Source organism: Cetorhinus maximus, chromosome 23, assembly GCF_964194155.1.
Source record: "Cetorhinus maximus chromosome 23, sCetMax3.hap1.1, whole genome shotgun sequence".
NCBI lineage: Eukaryota > Metazoa > Chordata > Chondrichthyes > Lamniformes > Cetorhinidae > Cetorhinus > Cetorhinus maximus.
This window is the reverse complement of record NC_135901.1, coordinates 54,676,632-54,689,268: the sequence shown is the minus strand read 5'-3', so window position 1 is coordinate 54,689,268 and position 12,637 is coordinate 54,676,632. Positions and strand designations below refer to the sequence as shown.

At 44.0% G+C, this 12,637-nt stretch overlaps 1 protein-coding gene and 1 pseudogene across 1 annotated transcript in view; both read right to left on the bottom strand.

Moving 5' to 3' along the window:
- The window catches only part of LOC144698562 (uncharacterized), a 1,040,782-nt gene that overhangs the window by 5,356 nt on the left and 1,022,789 nt on the right, over positions 1 to 12,637 (bottom strand). The window contains exon 2 of the mRNA XM_078570494.1: positions 9,660 to 10,893. Within this exon, the coding sequence (XP_078426620.1) occupies positions 9,660 to 10,798 (1,139 nt within the window). The 5' untranslated portion in view covers positions 10,799 to 10,893. The remainder of the gene's footprint in view (positions 1 to 9,659; positions 10,894 to 12,637) is intronic.
- Positions 1 to 12,637, bottom strand: part of LOC144698055 (uncharacterized) — a 176,866-nt pseudogene that overhangs the window by 116,427 nt on the left and 47,802 nt on the right.

Sequence of the window (12,637 nt, the reverse complement as noted above, 5' to 3'; positions counted from 1 at the left end):
AAAAACTCAGCAGGTCTGACAGCATCTGCTGAGAGGAAACAGTTAACGTCTCGAGTCCATATGACTCTTAAACAGAACTAAGTAAAAATAGAAGAGAGGTGAAATATCAGCTGGTTTAAGGGGGGGGTGGGACAAGTAGAGCTGGATAGAGGGCCAGTGATAGGTGGAGATAACCAAAAGATGTCACAGACAAAAGTGCAAAGAGGTGTTGACGGTGGTGATATTATCTAAGGAATGTGTTAATTAAGGGTAGAAAGCAGGACGAGCAAGGTACAGATAGCCCTAGTGGGGGTGGGGTGAAGGGATTGAAATAGGATAAAAGGTAGAGATAAAACAATGGATGGAAATACATTTAAAAATAATGGAAATAGGCGGGAAAAGAAAAATCTATATCAATTATTGGCAAAAGTATTCTACCGCCTTCGTCCCGATCCCCCGCCCACACTGCGCATGCTCCACTCCCAGCAGGCTCCGCCCCTCTCACTCCGATTGGCTGGAGGACCAGTTGCTCCTGCTCGGTCCTCCAATTCCGCCCCTTCTTCCTATTGGTCCGGACCTGCCGCCAATCATTCGGTGTCGAAACATGCGCAGTCCGTGGAGACAGACGGGAGCTCCAGTGAGCGGATTTAAAATGCGGGTTTTACAAAGACCGAGTGCAGATCCAGAACCGAAAATAAAAGCGTGAACAGAGATAGGGCCGGCGGATGAATTTGGAAGCTTCATAAACTCACGGTACCGGCCCCAATCCCTCAATAAGAAGCCACCATCCCCGGGTTTGCTCGGCGCTGCGGGAGAAATGCCCTAGTTAACGGCCGCCATCTTTATAGGGGCAATGTGGAGATTCGCGCATGCGCGGCCGCCATCTTCATGGGTCATTGTGCTGCAGGGCGCATGCGCAGCCGCCATCCTCACGGGGACAATGAGCAACAGCCCGAGGGAGACGCTCATAAAATGTGTGTTCACCAGGAGTTTTAGATCAGCAGCAATAGAATTATAAACCCATAGTCACTCAGCAGTACAGAATTTAAGTATTGCTGAGAAAGGGAGACATATTGCTGATATTTCATGTTGCACTCCTCTGGACAGATGCAAAAAAAAACAAATTTCTGAGCGAATAACAATTTGTGCCGCACAAGGAAAGGGTGTTGACTGGTTGGCCAGTCAGCTCTGATTGGTCAAGGCATTACCATGGAGAATTCACCAAAGAGCTATCATCCTCCATGCTTTTGTTTAATTCAACAAACGGCCCCATCCCTGGACATGCACCTTCTGTCTGCAGTGGACAGTTCCCTGTGTATGAATATATGCAGCTTCTAGCAAGCAAAAGTAAGCCACATTTTGAGCCCGACTTATAATCTTTGAAATTTGATGTTCTTGCGTCTGTCCTGATGAGTACAAGATAAAAGGTTTCAGCAGAATGTCTCTTTTTTTAGCAATACTCAAGTGTCTTAAAGGGGGAAAATGTGGTAGACAGAGGGAGAGGTGTAGGGAGAGAATTTCAGAATTTAGGAACGAGGGAACTTAAGGCAAGGTCATTAATGCTGGAGCGATTAAAATGGTGAATGTACAAGCTATCAGAATTGGAACAGTGCAGATATCTCAGAGGGTTGTAGGGCTGGAGGAGATTACAGAGAAAGGGAGGGGCGAGGCCATGGAGGGATTTGAAAACAAGGATGAGAATTTTAAAATCAAGCTGTTGCTTGACCGGGATCCAAGACAGGTGAGGAAGCAAATGGGTGACAGAGGAACAGGACTTGCTATGAGTGAAAACGTGGACAGCAGACTTTTGGATGGCTTCACGCTTACGGAGAGTAGAATGTGGGAGACCAGCCAGGAGTGTGTTGGGATAGTCGTTCAAGTCTGGAGGTAACAACGGCAGTGATGAGGGTTTCAGCAGCAGATGCACTGAGACGGGGTGAGGGCGGGTGATGTTACAGAGGCGATCTTAGTGACGGCACCGATATGAGGTCAGAACCTGATCTTGAGATCAAATGTAACACCGAGGTTATGAACAGACTGGTTTAATCTCAGACTGTTCCCAGGGAGAAGGATGGAGTTGGTATCTAGGGAATGGAGATTGGAGCAGGGACTGAAAAGAGTGTCTTCAGTCTTCTCAGTGCTTAATTGGAGTTAATTAGTCATCAGGAAGAGAAGCAGTAACCAGAATGGACCATGAGACTGATCCCAGGTTTAACTTAGTTAGAGAGGGAGAGAAGGAAGGAAGGAAACCCAGGGAGGTTTGGAGAAACCATCTTCACAATCGCTCATTAAATCTCCACACAGTAAGTTTTGGACACAAGGTTAATGTCTGCTAGTCTGTAAGGTCGGTCAGGGGGTTTCAGATTAATGTTTTGTCATGAGTAATGACTGAAGTGAATGATGAAACATATTGTTATCTTCAGTTGGACAAATTTGTAACAAAGATACAGGAAGAATTAACCAAAATTCTGTTTGGCTTCAGCACAGGGAGGATGGAGAGTGTGGGACGGGGATTTGCAGCTTTGGGAGAAGGAGACAGGAAATAATGTTCCATAGAAATGAGAATTGTCTGCTCTGAATTTCTATCCTGTTCTTATAGTGATCACTTTTGTAAACTCCTTTTACAGGGTATCGGAAGGGGAGGATTTACAGAGGGGGAACTCAAACCAAACATCACATCAAGATCTGACAGAGTCACTCGATTCATCAGGACCTGAATATTATTGTCTTTGAATGTCGAACAAGAAATATTTGTCTGTTCTGTCTGTGGGAAAAGATTTCAAACATCAGTGAGTCTGGAAAAGCACCGAGACACATACACACCTGAATGAGAGTGTTCCAGTGAACTGACAGTGGAAAGAGCTTTAACCAGTTACACAGCCTGAAATAACATCACACCATTCACAGCAGGGGGACATTGTACACGTGTTCTATGTGTGGACAAGGATTCAACTGATCATCAAACCTGGAGAGACACAGGAACACCTGCACCATGGAGAAACCGTGGAAATGTGAGGACTGTGGGAAAGGATTCAGTTACCCATCCCAGCTGGAAATCCATCGACGCAGTCACACTGGGGAGAGGCTGTTCACCTGCTCCGAGTGTGGGAAGGGATTCACTCTGTCAGCCAACCTGCGAACACACCAGCGAATTCACACTGAGGAGAGACCATTCACCTGCTCTGAGTGTGGGAAGGGATTCACTCAGTCATCTGAGCTGCTGAGACACCAGCAGCTACACACTGGAGAGAGGCTGTTCACCGGCTCCGAGTGTGGGAAGAGTTTCAATCAGTCATCCCAACTGCTGATACACCAGCGGCTTCACAATGGGGAGAGGCCGTTCACCTGCTCTGAGTGTGGGAAGGGATTCACTCAGCCATCCGGCCTGCTGAGACACCAATGGTTTCATACTGGGGAAAGACCATTCACCTGCTCCGTGTGTGGGAAGGGATTCACTCAGTCATCCCACTTGCGAATACACCAGCGAATTCACACTGGAGAGAGACCATAAGAACATATGGAATAGGAACGGAAGCAGACCATTTGGCCTCTCAAGTTTGCTGTGCCATTCAATAAGATCATGGCTGATCTTCTTGTCTTTGAATTTCCACATTCCCATCTAACCTCGATAACTTTTGATTCGCTTGCCGAACAAGAATCTATCTACCTCTGTCCTAAAAATATCCAATGACCCCACCTCCACCGCCTTCTGAGGCAGAGAGTTCCCATTCGCACATCCCTCTGAGAGAAAAATTTCTCCTTATCTCTGTCCTAAAAGGGCGACCCCCTAATTTTGAAACAGTGCCCCCTAGTTCTGGACTCACCCACAAGAGGAAACATCCTTTCCACATCCACCTTGTCAAGGCCATTCAGGATCCTGTATACTTCAATCTAATCACTCCTCCCTCTTCTAAACTCCAGTGGAAACAAGCCCAGTCTGTCCAACCTTTCCTCATAAGACAGCCTATTCATTCCAGGTAACAATCTAGTGAACATCCTTTGAACCGCCTCCAATGCATTTATATCCTTCCTTAAATAAGGAGACCAAAACTGCACACAGTATTCAAGGTGCAGTCCTGTATAACTGAAGCATAACATCCTTACTTTTATGTTCAACCCCTCTCCTAACAAAGGATAGCATTCCATTAGCCTTATTAATTACTTGCTGTACCTGCATACAAACTTTTTGTGACTCATTTACTAGAACACCTAGGTCCCTCTGCACCTCAGAATTATGCAGCCATTCTCCATTTAAAAAATACTCTGCGTTTTTGTTCTTCCTGCCAAAGTGACTAACTTCACATTTTCCCACATTTCACTCCATTTGCCAGATCTTTGGCCACTCATTCAACCTATCTACATCCATCTGCAACCTCCTCATGTCCTCTTCACAACATACTTTTCTACCTACCTTTGTGCCATCTGCCAATTTCGCTACCACGTCTTCACTCCCCTCATCTAAGTCATTGATGTAAATCATAAAAAGTTCGAGGCCCGAGCACAGACCCCTGTGGGACTTCATTCATCACATCCTGCCAATCAGAAAAAGACCCATTTACACATACTCTCTGCTTTCTGCCAGCCAGCCAATCTCCTATCCATGCTAATAAGTTACCCCCTACACCATGCGCTTTTATTTTCCATAATAATCTTTGATGTGGCACCTTCTCAAATGCCTTCTGGAAATCCAAGTCCAGTACGTCTACAGGCTCCACTTTATCCAGAGCGCATGTTACTCCTTCAAAAAAACTCAAATCAATTGGTTAAACATGATTTTCCTTTCACAAAACCATGCTGACTCTTCTCAATTGCCTTGAGCTCTTCTAAGTGCCCAGCTATAACCTCCTTAATGATTGATTCTGATAACTTCCCCATGACAGACGTCAAGCTAACTGGCCTATAGTTTCCTGTTTTCTGCCTCCCTCCCTTCTTGAATAGAGGGGTTATATTTGCTGCTTTCCAATCTGACGGAACCTTTCCAGAATCGAGCGAATTTTGGAAAATTAACACCAGCGCACCGACTACCGCATTAGCCGCCTCTTTTAAGACCCAAGGATGTAGTTCATTGGGTCCCAGAGACTTGACATCGGCAGCTCCTTCAATTTGCTCAGTACCATTTCCCCAGTGATTTCAATTTCACCAAGTTCCTTTCTCTTGTCACCTTCTGATTTGCAGCTATTACTGGAATGTTTTCTGTATCCTCTATATTGAACACAGAAGCAAAATATTATTCATTTCTTCCACCATTTCCTTATCTAATATTAACTCCCCACTGTCACCCTCTAGAGGACCAACACTCACTTTGCTCACTCTTTTCCTTTTTAAGCACCTGTAGAAACACTTGCTATCCATTTTTACATTTCTAGCAAACTTCCTCTCACACTCTAATTTCTTTCTCCTGATTAACCTTTTAGCCATTTTCGACTGTTCTTTATATTCTGTCCAATCATCTGTCCTGCTGCTCATCTTTGTGGAGTTGTATGCTTTTTCATTAAGCTGATGCTTTCTTTAACTTCTTTAGTTAACCACAGATGGTGGGTCCTCCCCTTATAATTTTTCTTTATGGTCGGGATGTACTCATTCTGAATACTTTGAAATATCCCCTTAAATGTCTGCCACTGCTTCTCTATTCATCTATCCTCTAGGCTAGTTTCCCAGTTCACTTCAGCTAGCTCAGCTTTCATCCCCACATAGTTGCCCTTATTTAAGTTTAAGATGCTAGTCTTTGACCCACTTTTCTCCCTTTCAAACTGGATGTAAAATTCAACCATATTGTGCTCGCTGCTACCTAGTAGTGCCCTTACTCTGAGGTCATTAATTAATCCTGTTACATTACACAATACCAAGTCAAATATAACCTGCTCTCTGATTGGCTCCTGAACATGCTGCTCTAAGAAACTATCTCAGAAGCATTCTAAGAACTCCTCATCCAGGCTATTACTGCCAATCTGATTTTTCCAGTTAATGTGTAGATTAAAATCACCCATGATTATTGCCGTCCCTTTATCACAAGCACACAATATTTTCTCTTGAATACTTTGTCCTGCACTATGGCTGCTGTTAGGGGCCCATCAACCACTCCCACTAATGACTATTTTTCCCCTACTATTCCTCATCTGCACCCAAACCGATTCTACATCCTGATCTCCTGATCCAAGGTCATCTCTAACTATTGCACCAATGCCCTCTTTGATTAACAATGCAACCCCGCCACCTTTACCTAGCTTCCTATTCTCCTTGAATGTCATGTACCCCTCAATATTAAGGACCCAATCTTAGTTGTCCTGCAGCCACGTCTCCATAATTACTAACAGATCATATTTATTTACTTCTGTGTGAGTCATCAATTCATTTACTTTGTTTTGAATGCTATGTGCATTCAGATAGAGAGCCTTCAGTCTTGTCTTTTTGTTACCGTTGTAACATCTAGTCTTGACTGTTGATTTATTCTCAGGTTTTTTTCTCTCAGTCCTTTCCTGCCATTCTCTGACCTTGTTTCTCATATTACTATTTTGCTCTCCTTTCTTGACTCTACACCTTGAATTGCTACCTCTACCCAAGCTTGATCCCTCACCGCTCTTGTTTAGTTTAAAGCCCTCTCTACTTCCCTAGCTATGCAATTTGTGAGGACACTCATCCCAGCATGGTTCAGGTGTAAACCGTCCCAACGGTACAGCCCCCACTCTCCCCAGCACTGATACCAGTGCCCCACAAACTGGAACTCACTTCTCCCACACCAATCTTTGAGCCACGCATTGGTCTCGCTAATCTTATTTGCCCGATGCCAATTTGCACGTAGCTCAGGTAAATAATCCAGAGATTATTACCTTTGAGGTTCTGCTACATAATTTGGTACCTAGCTCCTTATACTCACTTTACAGAACCTCTTTCTTAGTTCTACCTATATCATTGGTACGTACATGGACCACGACAACTGGATTCTCCCCCTCCCATTGCAAGTCCCTCTCCAGCCCTGAGCAGATGTCCCGAACCCTGGCACTGGGCAGGCAACACAACCGTCTGGACTCTCACTTTTTGCTGCAGAAAACAGTGTCAGTGCCCTCACTATACTATCCCTTACTACCACTACATTCCTTTTTGCTCCCCCTGCGTGAATGGCTTCCTGTACCACAGTGTAATTACCTTCAACTCCTCATTCTCCCTACTCCCTTGGATCTCTAAACCTGGGAGATTTCTTCTATCTTCCCCGGTGAAGGCAGACTCAGAATTATCATTTAGCTTCTCTGCCCTTTCTCTATTCCCCGACTCTGCATGAAATGGACCCTCATTTGCCTAAAGCAGCTCTTAGAGTCTGTTTTTATCTTTTCTCTAGATTGCATTCATATGCTATTTTCCCTCTCTTTACCAGTTTCCTGGTCTTCTTTTGTTGTATCTTAAAAGCCTCCCAATCCTTAGGTTTACTCCCACTTCTGGCAACTTTATGAGCCTTATCTTTAAATCTTATACCATCCTTAACTTCCTTTGTCAGCCACGGTTGACTGACTTTTTGGGGGTTCTGCACCTTGAAGGAAGGTGTATGTGCTGTAAGCTATTTAATAATTCTTTGAAGACTATTCATTGCCTCTGTACATTTTAATGTATTTTCACATTCTATCTCAGCCAATTTCTCCCACACGCCTTCATAATTTCCTTTATTCAACTTTAACATCCTTGCTTCAGAGTGAACTACCTCATTTTCAAACATAATATAAAATACTATAATATTGTGTTCACTCGCCCCTCAAGGTTCTTTTACAACAAGATTATTAATTAGTCCTTTTTCATTACATAATGCTAGATCTAAAATAGCCTGTCCTCGAGTCGGCTCCTCAACATACTGCTCTAGAAAACCATTCCCAACATACTCCAGAAATTCATCTTCCACAGCATCAGTGCTCAATTGGTTTACCCAGTATACATGTAGATTGAAGTCATCCATGATCAATGTATACCCTATGCTACATGCTTCTATCATCTCCTGATTAATACATTACTATTACCATTACTATCTGGCAGGCTATGAATAACTCCAACAAATGTCTGCTGCCTTTTGCTAATTCTTAGCTCCACCCAAACAGATTCCACACATTGATCTTCCAAACTGAGGTCCCCTTTACTAATGCACTGATCTCATCCCTTATTATGAGCACAACTCCACCTCTTTTTCTGTCTTTACTAAACTTCCAGTATCCATGAATATTCAGTTTGCAGTTTTTTGTCACCATGCAGCCATGTTTCCATAATGGCAATAATATCATACCCCAATAATATCTTACTATTTGTGCCTTTTGATCATCGATTGCGAATGCTGTGCGCATTCAGGGAGAGCTCCATTAATTTTGTCTTTTTAACATAATTCTGCATTCGAAGCAGACTCAATGCTCTGCTTTGTTTCTCCTGCCTTGTAGCCTCACTACTACTTCCTGTTACCCATTTTACTTCCTTCTCATTTTACACTTAAAGGAGGATGAGTAGAATAAATTAACAGTAACTTCATTTTGCGATGCTTCTCCTAACTTTACCTTACTTTGGTTTACTTTATGACTCTATTTCACTTTGACTTGATTTAACGTTACTTCCCTATTGTTGGTGTTCCTTACTGAAATCCAGGCAGCTACCTCTTTATATATGTTATGCTTTTTTTTTTCTAGTTTTAAGCTATTTAAACACACTCCCTAACAGCAACTTCTCACCAACCAAGTTTTCCTGTGATGTCGCCCTTGAGTTTATTTTCAAACTTAGCCCGCTGCCCGATCGGAGGTGCTCCTCACAGGTCTGGCTGTCTCCTCTCCAAGAAGGTGAGACACGTCGGGAAGGACCAGAAGAGAAAGTTTACCTGTGTCGCAGCCACATAGGATCTCACTTGTGGCTTTGATAAGAACTGTTTTCGAACTGAGGCAGGGCAGAAACCTGATTGGAGGGATTCAAATAGGGAATTCTCGGAAAAATGGACACAGTTTTGGGAGATTACAAAATGTTTAAGGATTTTTGAAAGGAAAGAGAGGCTGGAGATGGGGCAGCAGCATGCAAAGATGGAAGAGTGAAGGGCTTGTTTTTATTTAAGGATATATAATGATGGAAGGTTTAAAGGAGAGCAGAACAGTATCTGAAAAGAGAGAACCATTGACAATGACGGTAAACATGGGGAAGTTGGATGGTCAATAGTTTAGTGGGAATAGGGTCGATGGAGCAGGTGGTGCACACAGAGGGCATGAGAGGAGATGGGAGAGAAACTGGAAAAAGATGTGTTCAGGGCTCAGACATTGGGGGAAATTTAGAGACAGTTTGTCCCGGTGGGTTAGTGGAAGGGAGGGAAGCAGCAGAGGTAGCTGATCGGATTGTCTCAATCTTAGTGACAAAGAAGCTCCATGAGCTCCTCACAATTGTCGTTGGGGCTGAGGATGGAGGAGACAGGGCAGAGGGAGAGCCCTTCAAAAGGAACTAACTTGTGCTAGAGATATCAAAACGACTCAACACACTGATTATCGCAAAGCTGATTTATTCCAATTTTATACAGAATCTGTAACTGGGCTGGAGTTTATTAACCTCAGCAGAAACACACTCTTATGAGTATGCTTCAGACAAGAATATCATTGGGAACTAAATCCAACCACAGCAGTTACTTGTGAACTCTCTGGTGTCTCAGTAGATGGAATGACCGAGTGAATCCCTTCCCACACTCTGAGCAGGTAAATGGCCTCTCCCCAGTGTGAACTCTCTGGTGTGTCAGTAGATGGAATGACTGAGTGAATTCCTTCCCACACTCTGAGCAGGTAAATGGCCTCTCCCCAGTGTGAACTCTCTGGTGTCTCAGTAGATGGAATGACCGAGTGAATCCCTTCCCACACTTGGAGCAGGTGAATGTTCTTTCCCCAGTGTGAACTCGCTGGTGTTCCAGGAGGTTGGATGGATCAGCAAATCCCTTTCCACATGTGGAGCAGGTAAACGGTCTCTCTCCAGTATGAACTCTCGGGTGTCTCAGCAGGTTGGATGAATCAGTGAATCCTTTCCCACAATCAGAACAGGTAAATAGTCTTTCCCTAGTATGAACTCTCTGGTGTCTCAGCAGGGTGCATGAATCAGTGAATCCCTTCCCACAATCAGAACAGGTAAATGGTCTCTCCCCAGTATGAACTCGTTGGTGTTTTAGCAGATGGAATGACTGAGTGAATCCCTTCCCACAATCAGAACAGGTAAATGGTCTTTCCCCAGTGTGAACTCGCTGGTGTTTCAGTCGGTTGGATGAATCAGCAAATCCCTTTTTACACACAGTGCAGGTAAATGGTCTCTCCCCAGTGTGAACTCGCTTATGTTTCATTAGGGAGGATGAATCAGCAAATCCCTTTTTACACACAGTGCAGGTAAACGGTCTTTCCCCAGTGTGAACTCGCTTATGTTTCATTAGGGAGGATGAATCAGCAAATCCCTTTTTACACACAGAACAGGTAAACAGTCTCTCCCTAGTGTGAACTTGCTGGTGTCTCAGCAGGTGGAATGACTGAGTGAATCCCTTCCCACACTCGGAGCAGGTGAATGGCCTCTCCCTAGCGTGAACTTGCTGGTTTTTCAGTCGGTTGGATGAATCAGAAAATCCCTTTCCACACACTGAACTTGTGAATGGCCTCTCTCCAGTGCTTGTACACTGATGGATTTCCAGCTGGGATGGGTGATTGAATCCCTTCCCATAGTCCCCACATTTCAATGAATTCTCTCCATTTTGACTGTGTTTCAACAGGTCAGATGATCGGCTGAAGCCTCGCCCACGCACAGAACATGCATGCGCTTTCTCCCCACTGTGAACAGGGCTCTTAACCCCCATATTCAAAATCCGATGGTATTTGGGTTACGATAAATTGGACGACACCGTCAGATCCTGATGTGATGTTGGGTTTGTGATTCTGGACTGCAAATCCTCTGAAAATAGTACAAAACAAACAAAGGTGAGTGAGGGAGAACTCACAAAAACACAAAGGCTGGGTGTGAAATTGAGCTCAACGTGTGGGACTGGCATTAGGAAAAAGTGACCATGAAATCTGCTGGATTATCATAAAAACCCAACTGGTTCACTAATGTCCTTCAGGGAAGTGAACCTGCCTGCCAGTCTGGGCCTACACAACTCTACCAGAACATTGACAGAATTTCCCAATCCCTTATCCTCCAACCTCCATAAGGACCAGGGTAGCAGGTGAATGTGAACACCATCACCTCCAAGTCACACTCTGCCCTGACTTGTCTGACATCCATTTCTGGATGGACAGAAACTTCCTCCATTTAAATTTTGGGAAGACTGAAGCCATTGTTTTCATTCCCTGCTACAAACTCCACTCCCCAACCTTCAATGCCTTTCTGACAACTCTGAGGCCGAAAACCAGACTGTTCACAATCTTGGTGTCATATTTCACCCCAAGCTGAGCTTCTGACTACATACCACTAAGGCCGTCCATTTCCACAACAGTCATTTTGCCGAATTTCATTCCTGCCTCAGCTCAGCTGCTGCTGAAATGCATCCATTCCTTTGCTACCTCTAAACTGGAATGTTCCTAGCCTGCCACATAAACAATGGAGTCATTTACAACTCCACTTCCCATGTCTTTACTCGCACTTTGTCTCGTTCATCCAACGCCCCTGTTCTCATTGAGCTACATAGGCTCCTCATTAAGCAGCACCTCAATGTTCAACTTCTCATCCTCATTTTGAAATCCTTCAGTGACTACGCCCCTCACTATCTCGATCATATCGTCCAATCTACATCCCTCCCAGATATCTGGACTCATTTCATTCAGACCGATTGAGCATCCCTGATTTTAATTGACTCACTGTTGGTGACCGTGTCTTCAGCTACTCAGGCTATAAGCTCGAGAATTCCCTATTTAGGCCTCTCTTTCTCATCCTTTAAGACTCTCCTTAAAACTTACCTCTTTGACCAAGCTGTTGATCATGTGCCTCAATATCTCATCATGTACTTCAATGTTAAATATTCCTGTATAATATACCTGTGAAATACTTTGGAACATTCTATTTTAATCAGTGTGCTACATAAATGCAACTTGTTGTTGTTGATTTGGACATTTATCATCGCTTAGTGAAAATCCTGTCACTCCTTACCAAACAGCATTGTTGGAACACTTTCACCACAGTGACTGCAGCGGTTCAGGAAGAAGGCCCACCAACGCCTGACCAACAGACAACTGGGGATTGACAATATCTGCTGCTCTTGTTAGTGACACCAAATACCAAGAATGGAGTTAACAAAAAATCTCGGAAAAAAAGGCACTGTAGAAATACTTGTTACTAAAGCAACACTTTTAAATTGAATGGACGTTTGTCACTCTGTTCTCCCCGGGATCTACCTCCTTTAACAGCCTCACACTGGAAATTGCTGGGCCTGACTGGGTTGCAAAGTCCTCGGGGTTAACCCCAGCAGCTTCTCCTCCAATTCCACTCCAGCTCAAAACTGACGCAACAAAAAAGACCCCCATTCAACACCCACCCTAATTCAAACCGGCTCCTAATTGGTCTGTCTGTGTTTCCAGACTCGGCTGCATGAAACAATAAAATGAAAGCAAAGCTCTGCAAGACTGGAACTGAAGTTAAGAGATAAAATATTTTAAATATCCAGCAGGTCAGGCAGCATGAACAGATTAAGAAACAGAAGTCG